This window comes from Vombatus ursinus, unplaced genomic scaffold (assembly GCF_900497805.2).
Source record: "Vombatus ursinus unplaced genomic scaffold, bare-nosed wombat genome assembly UNPS02003292.1, whole genome shotgun sequence".
Taxonomy (NCBI): Eukaryota; Metazoa; Chordata; class Mammalia; order Diprotodontia; family Vombatidae; genus Vombatus; species Vombatus ursinus.
This window is the reverse complement of record NW_020943070.1, coordinates 14758784-14771596: the sequence shown is the minus strand read 5'-3', so window position 1 is coordinate 14771596 and position 12813 is coordinate 14758784. Positions and strand designations below refer to the sequence as shown.

The following is a 12813-nucleotide window of genomic DNA, read 5'->3' as shown; positions in this document are numbered from 1 at the left end:
GATTAACGAAGTGCTTTGTGATCCTTAAAGTGATGACTAATGATAACCATTATCCTCATTTGCTGCTGCTGCTATCTCTGAACATCTGTACATATTTGACTCAGTTTTTTTTTCTATTTCTAATTTTCTTTGTAGGAACGTCTCTTTTCCTCCCCCTCTCCCTAAATGTTGGTAGTAATATAAACAATATAAAATGTGTAGTTGACATATCAAAGTTTTACACTTGATTCTAATGCTTCATGCACATTGAATTATATAGTCATATACTTCCTGAAATATATTGGCTTTACTCCATAATCAGACTATTTGCAGAAGAAAAAAAATAAGTCTCCAAGTAACAATAGACACAGACATAATACTTCCAATAATAGATGGTGTGCTGTGGTGGCCAACCTGAAAAGCTTCAGAGAGATGATGGAGGTAGGAAGAAAGCTCTCAAAGTCTGTAAAGTAATATGAAGAGCAACAAATTGTTTTGCACCTGCAAAGTGGGCAGAATTAAATGAAAGATGGCTTTGTTGCATCATTTGGCAAAAAGGATGTTATATGAAACCCTTACTGTAAAATCATTCTATTAAACATTTTTTAAAATTGTAACACCCAACAATTAGAAGAACCTGCATTTCCTCCCTTGCTCTGTTTTGCTTAAAACACCTGCTTTGGGGCTCCTGAATAAGAGTTAAAGTAAAAAAGAAATTGCTTGGATTTTTGCCCACTGTATCCTGCTTTTGTGCTAAAACAACAAACTTTTCAATATGTGAAAGGAAACCAGATCTGTCTCATTCATCATTACTCTAATTAGTTTTGACATCACTGTTGGCTTACTTCCTTTGCCTTCATAGATAGTCATTCAGTAAATCAAACCATTATTAGTGACTTTTTAAAAATGTTGGCTCTCATGCATTTTCTTTGCAAATACATTTGGATACCTCATATTTTAATATTTTACCCCAATATGATCATGCTGAAATGATGAATATGAAGAAATAATGAATATGAAGGGTTCAAAAAAATATGAAGGTTGTTATGAACTTATACAGAATGCATTTAAGCAGAACCAAGAGAGTAACATACATAGGGACTATGAAAAGATAAACAAAAAGAACATTAAAATGAAGATGAACTTAATATATTTGTAATGAGCAATATTGGCCCCTGAGAACAAGAGAGAGAACCCATCTCCCTTCTTTTGGTAGAAAGTACAGGACTACAGGTGTTGAATTTTTCATGTACTGTTAGATCTGGTCACTGTGAAAGCTAATTTTGGTTAACTTTGTTGTAGTTTTGTTAATATGGAGTGCTCAGTTATATTTGGCCCCTTCTACCATCATTCCACAGTGAATTGAATATTCTGACATCTCCGAAGAATCAAAAAGAGTTTTGCTTGATGAGTCTTCATAATCAGAGCAAACCTGTATAGTGATAATGATGGTAGATTTAATTGGAATTACCAAGAAGCAAAATGAAAAAAAAAGCATCTATAAAACTTAATAATTTTAAAAATGTAAAAAGGTTATTTCACAATGATACATAGTCAAAGCTCAATAATGGGCATAGAATATAAACTCCCTTATAAATGCCCTACAGAATATTTCAAGTCAATTATTGAGATTGGTAGGCATATTTTTGACATTCAAACTAATTTTATATAGACTTAAAAATAATGTTTTAATGATTTCTCTTAGCTTTTACATCATTGGAATTCCCAGATATGCCTACCACCACCACCACCACCCACTGAGGACTTCCTTTTAACAAAGCTAAGCAGTTAAACAAAATGAACTAATTCATTGATGAGATTTGATAATGTATGAAGTTTTCCACACCAATAGCCCCCCACTTATTTATCAAAAGGAGGGAGACAGGTTTCATCCTACAATTTCCAGGGCCAAGATTGGTTATCACAATTACTCAGTTAGCTTCACATTAGTGTTCTTTTCATTTATATTATTAGAAATAATTTCATTTATATATAGTCAATCAATTGATCGATAAACATTTATTAAGTGCCTGTCATCTGCCTAATCATTGTTTGCATAAGCTTCCCAGAGAAGTAGTATGGTATCGTGTAGTGGTTTCCATTTAGCGCATGATGGTCCAAGGGGTTTGAGCTAAAGGAAATTGCAGAATATCAAGAGTAGAATGTTACACAATCCTGGAGGTTCACAACACGTTTTTTTGGGTTGTTGTTAAAAAGGAGTTTAAAGAACAAAACATTGAGAACAACTGGTATAGTGGATAGCAAGTCAGCCTCAGAGGTAGGAAGACCTGAGTTCAAGTCCCATTTTTGAAGTATACTGACTGTGTGACTCTGAGACAATTACTTAACTTCTCAGTGTCCAGGCAACTCACTAAATTGATAAGTTGCAGTGAAGATGAGGACCTGAAATGGCACAGGAGTCCCCTATACTGAGGAATTCACAGGTCTGGTTAAAAAAGATAAATGGAGTGTCCCAAAAATCTTAGTGCAATTGTAAGTTTTTAAAACTTAAATATTAAAATATGTACTAATATTATATAGATGAATAAATAACATACCATATAAACACTAATCATTTATGTAAATAGAATATATATGTATAATATGTTTATATGTTTATATATGACCCTTCTAAAATTGTACCATGATGAAATAAATGTCTTATATCTCAAAAGCATTAAAAAAACCTTTTGTTTAAAGAATTGTGCTTAATAATCAGAGCAAACTTCTATAATTATCCGATATTTTGTTTTAGGTGGCTATGGAATCTTTCTCCATGAATTTGTGTTTCACTTATATACCCTCCAAAACTCTTAGTGAACTGAGATCTTTTGACCTTGACAAATAGTACTGCTCAGCAGATTATACTAATAATGCACATTTCACTTTGAAAAGGGAGGAGGTGTATATTTATTAAGTACTTCCATCTATATTACTTCTAAGGAACTAACATACCTCTTCCTAGTAGACTGTAAGTTCATAGAGAGCACGGACTGGTTTTTTTTTGTCTCTGCACACAGTAGGCACTTCATGTGTATATGTATATGCATCTGTATATACACACAAACTTATGTATACAGACATGTATTTACGCACGTGTACACATATATATACGTGTACATATATACGTGTACATATATATACATATATGTACATTCATAAGTTGTTGTTGTAGTTGTTCTATAATTACCTCAGGGTGTAAACGTATGATTATGCCATTCTTCCCCCTCCCCCATGTCAAATCTTTGTGTATTTTGTATACATCTTATACTGTATTTATTTATTGGTAAATATGTTGTATCTTCCAAATAGTATGTAAGCTCCTTGAGGACAGGGATTACCTTATTTTCTTCCTGTATTTATATTCCTAGTACCTAGAATAATGCCTGGTATACATTAGGCACTTAATAAATGCTTTATTTTAAATTACTTATTTGCTTAAAACTTTTTTAATTTAATTTTTTTGTTTTTTTTAAATATTTAATATGTTTTATTTTCCCCCAATTACATGTTGCTTAACTTACCTTGAAAGAATTTTATTCCAAAGATAAACATACAAAATCTTTGTCCATCAAAATAAGGAAATTAGCTGTAACAGAAAATTACTTTGTACAGGGAATTTAACTAAATAAATATAGACTGTTCACATGTCCACCTAGGGAAGGCGTCCATACAAAAGGGAGCAAGGCAGGACTAGGAGAATTTAGGAGAGAGAGAGAGAAAACATGCCTATATTCACACACACATAAATAAGCACATGCAAAAAAGAGGAGAGAAGTGGAAGTTGTATTTTATAGAGAAAACACCTTCAGGGTAGCTAGGTAGCACGATGGATAGAGCTGAGCCTGGAGTCAAGAAGACCTGAGCTCAAATCCAGCCTCAGACATTTACTAGCTATGTGACCATGGGCAAGTCACTTAACCTCTTTGCCTCAGTTTCCCTTAACTGTAAAATGGACACAATAACATTTCCTATTTCCAGGTTTCCAGGGTTGTTATGAGGCTCAAATGAGATAATATTTATAAAACTCCTGATGCATAGTAGGTACTTAATAAATGTTTGTTCCTCTCCCTTCAAAAGCATAGGATTGGTATAGGAAAGACGACCTTTTAAGATATTTTAAAGCCTTATCCTTGAGAAACAATGATTTGAAATACCTTGAAATTCCTCAATCCTCAAGGGAACTAAAGGGAAAGACAAACCAATGAACAAAAAGAAAAGGGACAAGAAGGCCGAGGGGCTTAGCTTGTCCTTTACTATATATTTTAGGATATCTTTACCCTTTTGGCCACTGACCACACTCCTGCCAATGTCCTCTCAAGAGAGGGCCAAGGAAGGGAAAAGGAAGAGCCTATAGGTCTGACTGTCACCATACAGATAAGAAAGGGAGCTAAGGTAAAAGAGCAGGAAGGTGGCCCTAATGAGAACATAAGCTTACTCCATTAGATTGTAAGCTCCTTGAGGCCAGGGATTGTCTTTTACCTTTTTGGGGGGTATCCCCAGCACTCAACACAGTGCCTGACACATAATAGGTGCAAAATGTTTACTGATTGATTGATTACTCTGAGGCTGTCTATAGACATCTCATAAAAGTGAAGTTTCTCTATGCTTTCTATCAGCAGCTTTGTTCAATTTTATCTACATGCAACATCCGATCTCTTGCAATATAATAAACTGGTCACCTGGAATCTCATTTCATGATGATTAACTCAGCTTTGGATACTCAGCATCTTCTCAACTCCCCCAGTTACCTCTGATTGGAGGACTGAAGGGTGGAACACTAAACTTCTCCCAAGCTTTCCTAGAGGACTGAGAGCTGATCTTTTCAGATAACTTTCAAATTTCCATCAGCAGCTCTGCTTGATTTGACTCCAGGGAACCTCCTGGACTTCCTCTCCCTTTTCAGCTTCCTTTGTGTGTTATCTTATCCCATTAGATTGTAAACCTCTTGAGGGCAGAGACTGTTTTTCTTATTTTATATCCCTACTGCTTAGTGCCTGGCACATAGTAGGTGATTAATAAATGTTTATTGAATTGAAGATAGTGCAGGTTTTTGGGCTGCTGTTCCTAAAGTGATGACCTTTATCATAAAGTGGCTATAGAATTGAGTGTTTTAATAGGCAGTAGAATCAGATGAAAGATTAATATAATAGTTTAGGGAACATCCCAGGGAGTTAGAGAGAGTCTGTTTATCTGATAACTGGTACAGTAAAAGTCCTTTTTCCTTAAATGTCTCTAGTATCACCAGATTTACATGCCACATAACAATGGCACAACACTGCCTAGTGACTTTTCCTGTGTATCTCTATCCTTCTGTGTATTAACTTGGAAGGTGACTGATAGTGTAGCATCCCAAAGAAGCCTTGCTACCACGTCCAGTGATTGTGGTGAAGCTTAGAGAAGAAGGCTTGTTCAGCACTGGGATAGTGGACAGCACCAGGCCACTGGTTTGAAGCACACTATTCTATTGTGTAACCTGTGGAACTAGTATTCCTGGGGATATTCAATGAGGAGGAAAGACTGTTAGTAGGCTAGTAAATTTAATTAGGCTGACGTGCTTTTGTTCTTTTTGTGGCCTGGAGTTTTTTCAGAGTGACTGTACTACCCCACAGGGAAGTAGCCAGGGGAAAATGTCTGTTTATATATTCTTTTCCTAGGAGGCTGGTGCCTTGTGGCAACATTTGTTGTCACCCATTTGTTATGAGGATGTCAGGGTTTCTCATTACAAGCTCATTCTAGGGAGAGACTTCCAGGTTATAAGATCAACAAGATGGAGGACTGGACATTTTTTTTTTGATCCTCACAACTTCTCAAACCTCCCCAAAAGAGAAATTATACACCTACAGTAAAGCAAGTCCAGCTCTTTCTATGATCTATGGCACTTGGAACCCAAAAGAAGGTAAAAAGCAAAACCAAAGAAAATCCATGAACTGAGCTCTCCCTACACCTACCCTGCCCTCACAGCACCTCCATCCCTACTGCCTACCACATTACAGGCAATGAAGCTGGACTACCTAACCCAAGGATTCAACCTATGGGCTTACAACAAAGCACAACCCCACATCCTGTCCTCTTTCTTTCCAGTGCCATGAAGATCTAGGCCCCTAGCTGTGGAATTTCACCATGCAGCATTCTGTGCTGCAAAAGATTCCTGCAAGAGAGTGAAGGAATAGAGAGAAAGAGGCAGGATAAGTATCTGAGCTTGAAATAGCTCAATACTACACCTCATCTCTACCACTCTACCACTCTACTCTCAGACACTTAGAGATCCAAACTCCAAATGACAACTACCACTCTTAGCTGTAGTGGCACTAGTATGGCAGAGCCCTGAACTGCCAAGCCAGGGAACTGAGGAACAGAGAGAATTGGACAGGACACTGTGTGTGGCAGACTGTGTGACATTCCACCAAGCCTGAGGGGAAGAGTCTAGCAACCAACTGGGGCCCTCCATGTCTCTTCCAAAAGTCACATAGGGAAGAGACTTAAAGTGGTGATCTGAGAATTGTCCACTGTCAGAGGAGGCTGAGGCTTTGAGATCCAGCTCCCGGATGCTGGGAGCTCCCTCCATCAGAGGGGAAGGAGTCAGAAAGTGAGTAATAGGGAAAATAGGAGGGGAAAAGACTGAAATTATGAAATATCTCAGGAATTAGAAAACTGAATGACCTTGAACATAATCAGATAAATCAAAAGGAAAAACATTAATGGTAGAAGGAAATATGGCCTTCAGACCTAGTAAATGATTTCAGGCAACTGAATAAATACTGTAAAACAAAGGAAAATGATTCAGCACTTGATGAGAAAGAGGACTCTGTGGAATTTGAGCTGGACATGGATCATAACACACTGTTCCTAAGTGACATAGAAGAGAAATAAGTACGAGAGCAGAATTACTGGTTTGCACAACAAAAATAATTGGCGGAATAAGAGAACTTGAATCTACAATGGCAAGTCTCACCAAGAAACAAAAGAGAGAACAACTGATTGGGAATGTGAATACACAAAGGTGAAGAACAATCTAGAAGAAGAGCAACAGAGAGGTAAAAAGCAACAATTAAAGAAAATATACTCTATTCAAACAAAGCTTCCTGATCTTTAAGATAGCATGCATAGAGCCAACATAAGGATTACGGATCTTTCAGAAGAACCTGACAAATAAAAAAAAACATTAATACCATGATGCAAGAATTAGACAAGAAAATTGCCCAGAACTTCTGAGCAAAGAAAATGAAATATCAATTGAAAGAATAAATGTGACCTCCAGGAAAAAACAAAAAACAAAAAACAACTCATTGCTACAAACTCCAAGACACATAGTGGTATCTTGGAAATTTCATAATTCAGTTCAGAAATAACAAGTTCTACAAGTAATCAGAAGAAAGACTTTGAAATATAAAGGAAAGGAAATTCAAATAACAAAAGACCATTCTACACCCACAAGAAAATACAGAAGGGAATGGAATAATGTGTTCCGAAGAGCACTGGACCTCAGGATGTAGCCCAGGGAGACCTACACTGAAAACCTGAGCTTAATCATAAATGGAAAAAAAATAGATGTTCAATAATAATAATGTTTGAAACATTCTTAGAAAGAGGCCTGTCTGAGATAATTTTGATTATATTTCTCATATGGACTTGTTTGGAGATTCCACCCCATTACTCAAAGGAAATGTTTTGAAAGCTCAGAGACAATAATGAATTAATATTACTTTAAGACTTTGCCAATTACTTGTTGCTTTAAAGCTAACAGGCTACCCATGCAGTATGGCTTTTATTGATTAGAGAGGCAGTTGGTACAATGGAAAGTGTGTTGGATTTGTAGTCAGAGAATTCAGTTCAAATTTATTCTCTTCCACTTACTATCTGGGCCAAGGACTTCTCTGGATCTCAATTGCCTCATCTGTAAGGTGAGGAGGTTGAACTAGATGATCTTTAAGGTCCCTTATAGCTCAAAACTTATGACCCTGCAATCTTTATTCTGATGTGACTCCTGGTAGGGTTGACTATGAAGTATGGCTTAGTAGGTCAACAGCTATCCATCTACCACAACAACCAGCTAATGTGTTCACTCATTACTGGTTTTTATCTCTATATATTCAATTGCTTCAATTCATTGGGACTATTTAGTGCACTGTGCTTGCAGTATATTCGTTAGGTATGATTGCAAGATCTGAAAGACTGTACTCTTATGGCTGGGGGTTGCCTGTCACCTCTTTCTGTGGGTAAAGGGAACGAGACAGATTTACACTCAAAGTTGGGTCAAGGAGGTTGCCTAGATTAAAGGACCAGGGTATAAGCAAGAGAGCCAGAGGCCACTTCAGTCCAGTCTCAGTCAGTCATATCCTGTAAAAGCAACCTTCTTGATCCTGATCAGAAGATAAAGGGTAATGAGGTGTTAATGTGTTTATAAGTGTTTTCCTGGTTATCTCTTTGTGAATTTTAAGCATCTTTCTTTGAAAGAATTGAAGAGAACAAGCAGCCCTTTTAGATTAGCAAAAATTAGATGCCTCAGTAAGACTTTAAATTGCTAGACCTGGGATTCATTCAAGGGAGTCTAAGCCAGGAGGTAGAAAAAGAGGAAGAACTGCCCCTCCCTACACCCTGAGGGGGAACATCTTCTTGGAAGGAAGAGGGAATATCTCTCCCTCATTAGCAATATCACATTGAAGTGGAGTTACTCAAACAGTAGAAGATACTACATTCAGCAGGGAACAGAGACACACATTCCTAATAGACATAGATAAAGAGAAGTAGTCAATAGAGGGATGAAGGAATCAAGAGATAATCCTCTGGCAGCAAAGAAGGGAGCCAGCTGTGGATGCGAGAGACTGTGGATTCAACTGGTTCTGGCAATCAAGAATCAATGAAGAGAAGCAAACCATGAGAGCCCAAGAGATGCTGCTGCACTTAGGTTGGAGCTGCTTGTGGGACCTTACAATACCTCAGCAGTGGGAGCTTTGGCAGTATGTGCACTTCACTATTATTGTACTCCATTTGTGCTCATTCTTGTGATTGATGTTGTATATATTTGTGGGAGAGTGTACATACAAAGGTTAATAGGGAGTGGCATTTTTTTTTTTTTTGCTGTTCTTACTATAGCATCTTAGTAAATACTCTTGCTGTGAACTAATTGTATTTACTGTTGTTAGTGAATACACTGGTGGGGGCTTTTAAGCTACAGTTTTAGAAGTGAGTACTCCTAGAAGCTTCAGGTAACAGCTACCCTCGGAGGACTTAATCTGCAAGTGCAAATTGAGGAAGTGGTCCAGAGGAAGTGTTGTATATACATATACATACATATATATATATATATATATATATATCTGTGGAAGAATAGTTCCTAAACTTTTTGTGTTATGGACTTCTTTGAAGGTCTGGTTAAGCCTGTGGACTCCTTCTCAGAATAACATTTTTAATGCAAAAAAAATTTATATATAGAGTTTCAAAGGAAACCAATTATATTGAAATATAGTTACTAAAATATTAAAAAAAAAAACAGTTCATAGACTCTTGGCTAAGGATTCCTGCCATAGAAGACTCCCACTGCCTAGGAGGTTTATAATCGATATTGATTAAATATGATTATTATATTTATCTATGGATAAAGGACAAAATTTCTATTTTAAAAGGTTTGTATACTATGTAGATTATTTAAAGATACGAAAAGGAGAAACTTGGTAGGTAATGGGAGTTGTAAGCAACATTGGATCTTTATTTTAATTGGCTTTTTTCTTTACCAAATTTTTGGTAAAGAAAAACAACACCAGCTCTTCAATAGTGTCCATGAAAATAAAACTATACATAAAAATGGTTTCTATTTATTATTAGTATTTGAAGATTCCTCAGTCACTTTTATTGGAAATGACCTCTTGGATAGAGATAGAAACTGTTTCATGTAGTCAAGTAAATTTGGGAGTGAATTGGGTGGCTAAGTCAAGAGCCGTTTATGTTTGGCTTGGCCAGAAAAGTTCCAACGGAAGTGAATGTCTTGCTGCTCTACCAGTTGGCCTAAACTTAAAAGGAAAAGAAACTTCTCCATCATAGGGTGAGTGCAAGGAAATAGGATGGTAAAATCCATGCCTAATATGTTTCTAGAGACTATATCTCCAGGAAAAATCATCTGTGAATTTCTCAATGCATTTCATTGCAATGAGGAAAGAGGAATTACAGATAATTGAAATTTACCAGCAAACATAAAACAATTCAAGTAATAGCATTAACTTCATCTATCACGAAAACGTATATACAAGTTATTAACAAGTAGCAGCCTCTCTTACTTTTCCTGCTCAGCTCACTCTCTGGGAGAGGTGCTAATGGGCAGTGAAACAGCGAAAAGTTAGGCAAGGAGACAGAAGAGTGGCAGAAAAATCAGACACCTGGATAATGCAGGACAGGATCCATCCCAAGACTAATCAAGGGTTGACTGTAGAATCTAGGCCTGTAAGATAACCCTTAATAAAAACATACTGATTCAACTGATTTTAGGAGCACAGAGAGGTTGATTAAAATGTGGAGCTATCCAAAGAAAAATAGGAGAGACAATGCCAGAAAGCTGAAATTTGAGGATGCTTTCCTCTTAAAGAAATAAGTATAATGTAATTTGGTTCTGATCTTAGGAGGTTTCCACCTCCAATAGTGAATTTTGTGGTCAACTAGCAATTTAGACTACTCCTCAGATTGGGTCCTAGCTTTTTTGGGTTTATAAGGAAATCTTTTTTCAAAAGAGATCAGTGTCTGAAATGCCTTTAATCAATAGTCAAAGGATTTAGACAACTGGTAGTACCAATCTCTCTTCTTGAAGACCACAGGGTATCACTTCCTTAATCTTCATCCCTCCAAAGGGTAAGAGTTTCAGATGGATTTTTTAAATGAAGATTTTTGGTGTACATAGTTCCTTTCATCTTCTGGCAAGTGATTACCAGTCTTAATCAAAATTCCTTTGTGTATCGTTAACTAATTTTTGCTGCCTACATTTTTTTTTTTTACAGTGAGTTTGCAATAGTCCAGTTCTAAGTTCTTTGTGGGATTTCATGTTTTACTAGTTAGCCTTAAGGGAAGCTAAATTTAAAAGTAGGGAAACAGTAATTAAAAGTGATTAGGACAAGAAGTCTTGGTGCTATGAAATGTGGCCTCAATTGTCCTTGACAAAACCGGAATGAGGCCGTAGGTTTTTGGTTTTGATTATGGCCTTACTTACTATTTTAATAAACATGAACCAGTATTCAAACTTTTAATATCCTGCTGCTTAACTATTTCCAAAAAGCCATCCAGCTCTTTTAAACAGCTCTTGTTTTAAAATTTTAATTTGCTTGGCTCAGCCTTACCTTAGAAAGTTGTAGCCTCACCGTTAACTTTTTTTTTTATAAGTTCATTTCCAGAATCACAAGGAATCTGTTTTTTTTTTAAACCCTTATAAGTGTTTCCTCATGTGCCAAAAGCATCGGGTGCTGACAGCTTTCTTGCACCGTTTTATCTGGTTCCCACAGTAAGTATGAGAGACAAATACAGGAATGTCCAGTGTTGACTATGCCCATCAAGAATACAATGATACTTACAACTCTTCCAGGAAGCGGAGATTGTGCAGGGGGTTTGGGGGCAGCTTAGTGATGTTGTTCATACTGAGATCACTGTAGGGAAAAACAGACAGAGTGTTAATACAACATATGCTGCAGCGGCGGGATCCAGCTGTTCATTCCACACATTTTCAAGGAATACATTTGAAAGAACCAGGGCCTTTGCCAAGACTAATGAATGACTCTTTTGCATCTTAAAAACAATCCTGATTTCTCCAATGCAACATTCAGTCTCCGGCACAAAGAGAACCTTAATAGTGGGCACAACTAACATTTAAAATAATTTAGGATGGTTAGAGGCAAGGTTGTCATTTGGTTTTCTCCTGGGTTCAAAGATGAGCAAGTAAGATGGTGAATGAAGCAGATAGAACTCAACTATTGGAGAAATACATTTTTTGGTGGTGACCACATTTGAGGGAGATGAAAAATGCCTTTGCTAAGCATCTGTAAAAAGCCTATTAACTTTAAGCACCTTGTAAAGACAAATATTTTGATTCAAAGAAACTCAATTATAAAAAACAACAACTTTCCTCCCTTCTAGCATGCTCCTTTTGCAGGTTCTCAGATTGCATTAAATAAGTGAAATGAACCATAAAACAAGGGTGTAATGTGATCCTGCTATGCAGCACACTTCCTGCTGGGGTTCCACAGTAGTTCCTGGCTCAGGAAACAACTAGCCACTCAGGACAGAACTCAATCAATTTTTGTTTTAGGCTAAATTCCACATAATTAGGTTTAATCTAATTTTTACTTTTATATTTCTTTACTGTATTTCACATCCTTCTGCAAAATCACCCAAGTTTACATCTCTTAGGCTGAAGACTAAAAGATATATGGCTGAATCCAGATTTAGCTACAAAAAACCAGCCCAGGCTTGGTACATTTTTTTTGGTCAAAGAATGAATTAAATGCTGGTATTGTGCTGCTCACAGGCCAGGTTTGTATAACAGAAATTATGTAGAAAATTGAGAAAGGTAATTAGTTTACTTTTATCTAGGTTGTTTGAATTTAAATTTTCACTTGAATGAAGAATATACATCATGTCTAATTGGCTTGTTTTAGGTTTGGTTTCTTTGAATAATAATAACTCCTAAATAGCGAGTCTAAAATCTTTATTGCTTAAAACAAATGAACTGAGGCAGAGTAAGCAGAACTAGGAGAACAATTTATACAATAACAACAACATTGTAAAGAAATGAACAGCTTTGAAAAATATAAGAACTCTGATCAATGCAATGATCAATCATGATTCCAGAGTACTGAT

At 36.5% G+C, this 12813-nt stretch overlaps 1 protein-coding gene across 2 annotated transcripts in view; it reads right to left on the bottom strand.

The window, feature by feature from the left end:
- The window catches only part of LGR5 (leucine rich repeat containing G protein-coupled receptor 5), a 196142-nt gene that overhangs the window by 106348 nt on the left and 76981 nt on the right, over positions 1-12813 (bottom strand). For both annotated transcript variants that reach the window (XM_027873041.1, XM_027873050.1), the window contains exon 2: positions 11532-11603. In XM_027873041.1, the coding sequence (XP_027728842.1) occupies positions 11532-11603 (72 nt within the window). The remainder of the gene's footprint in view (positions 1-11531; positions 11604-12813) is intronic.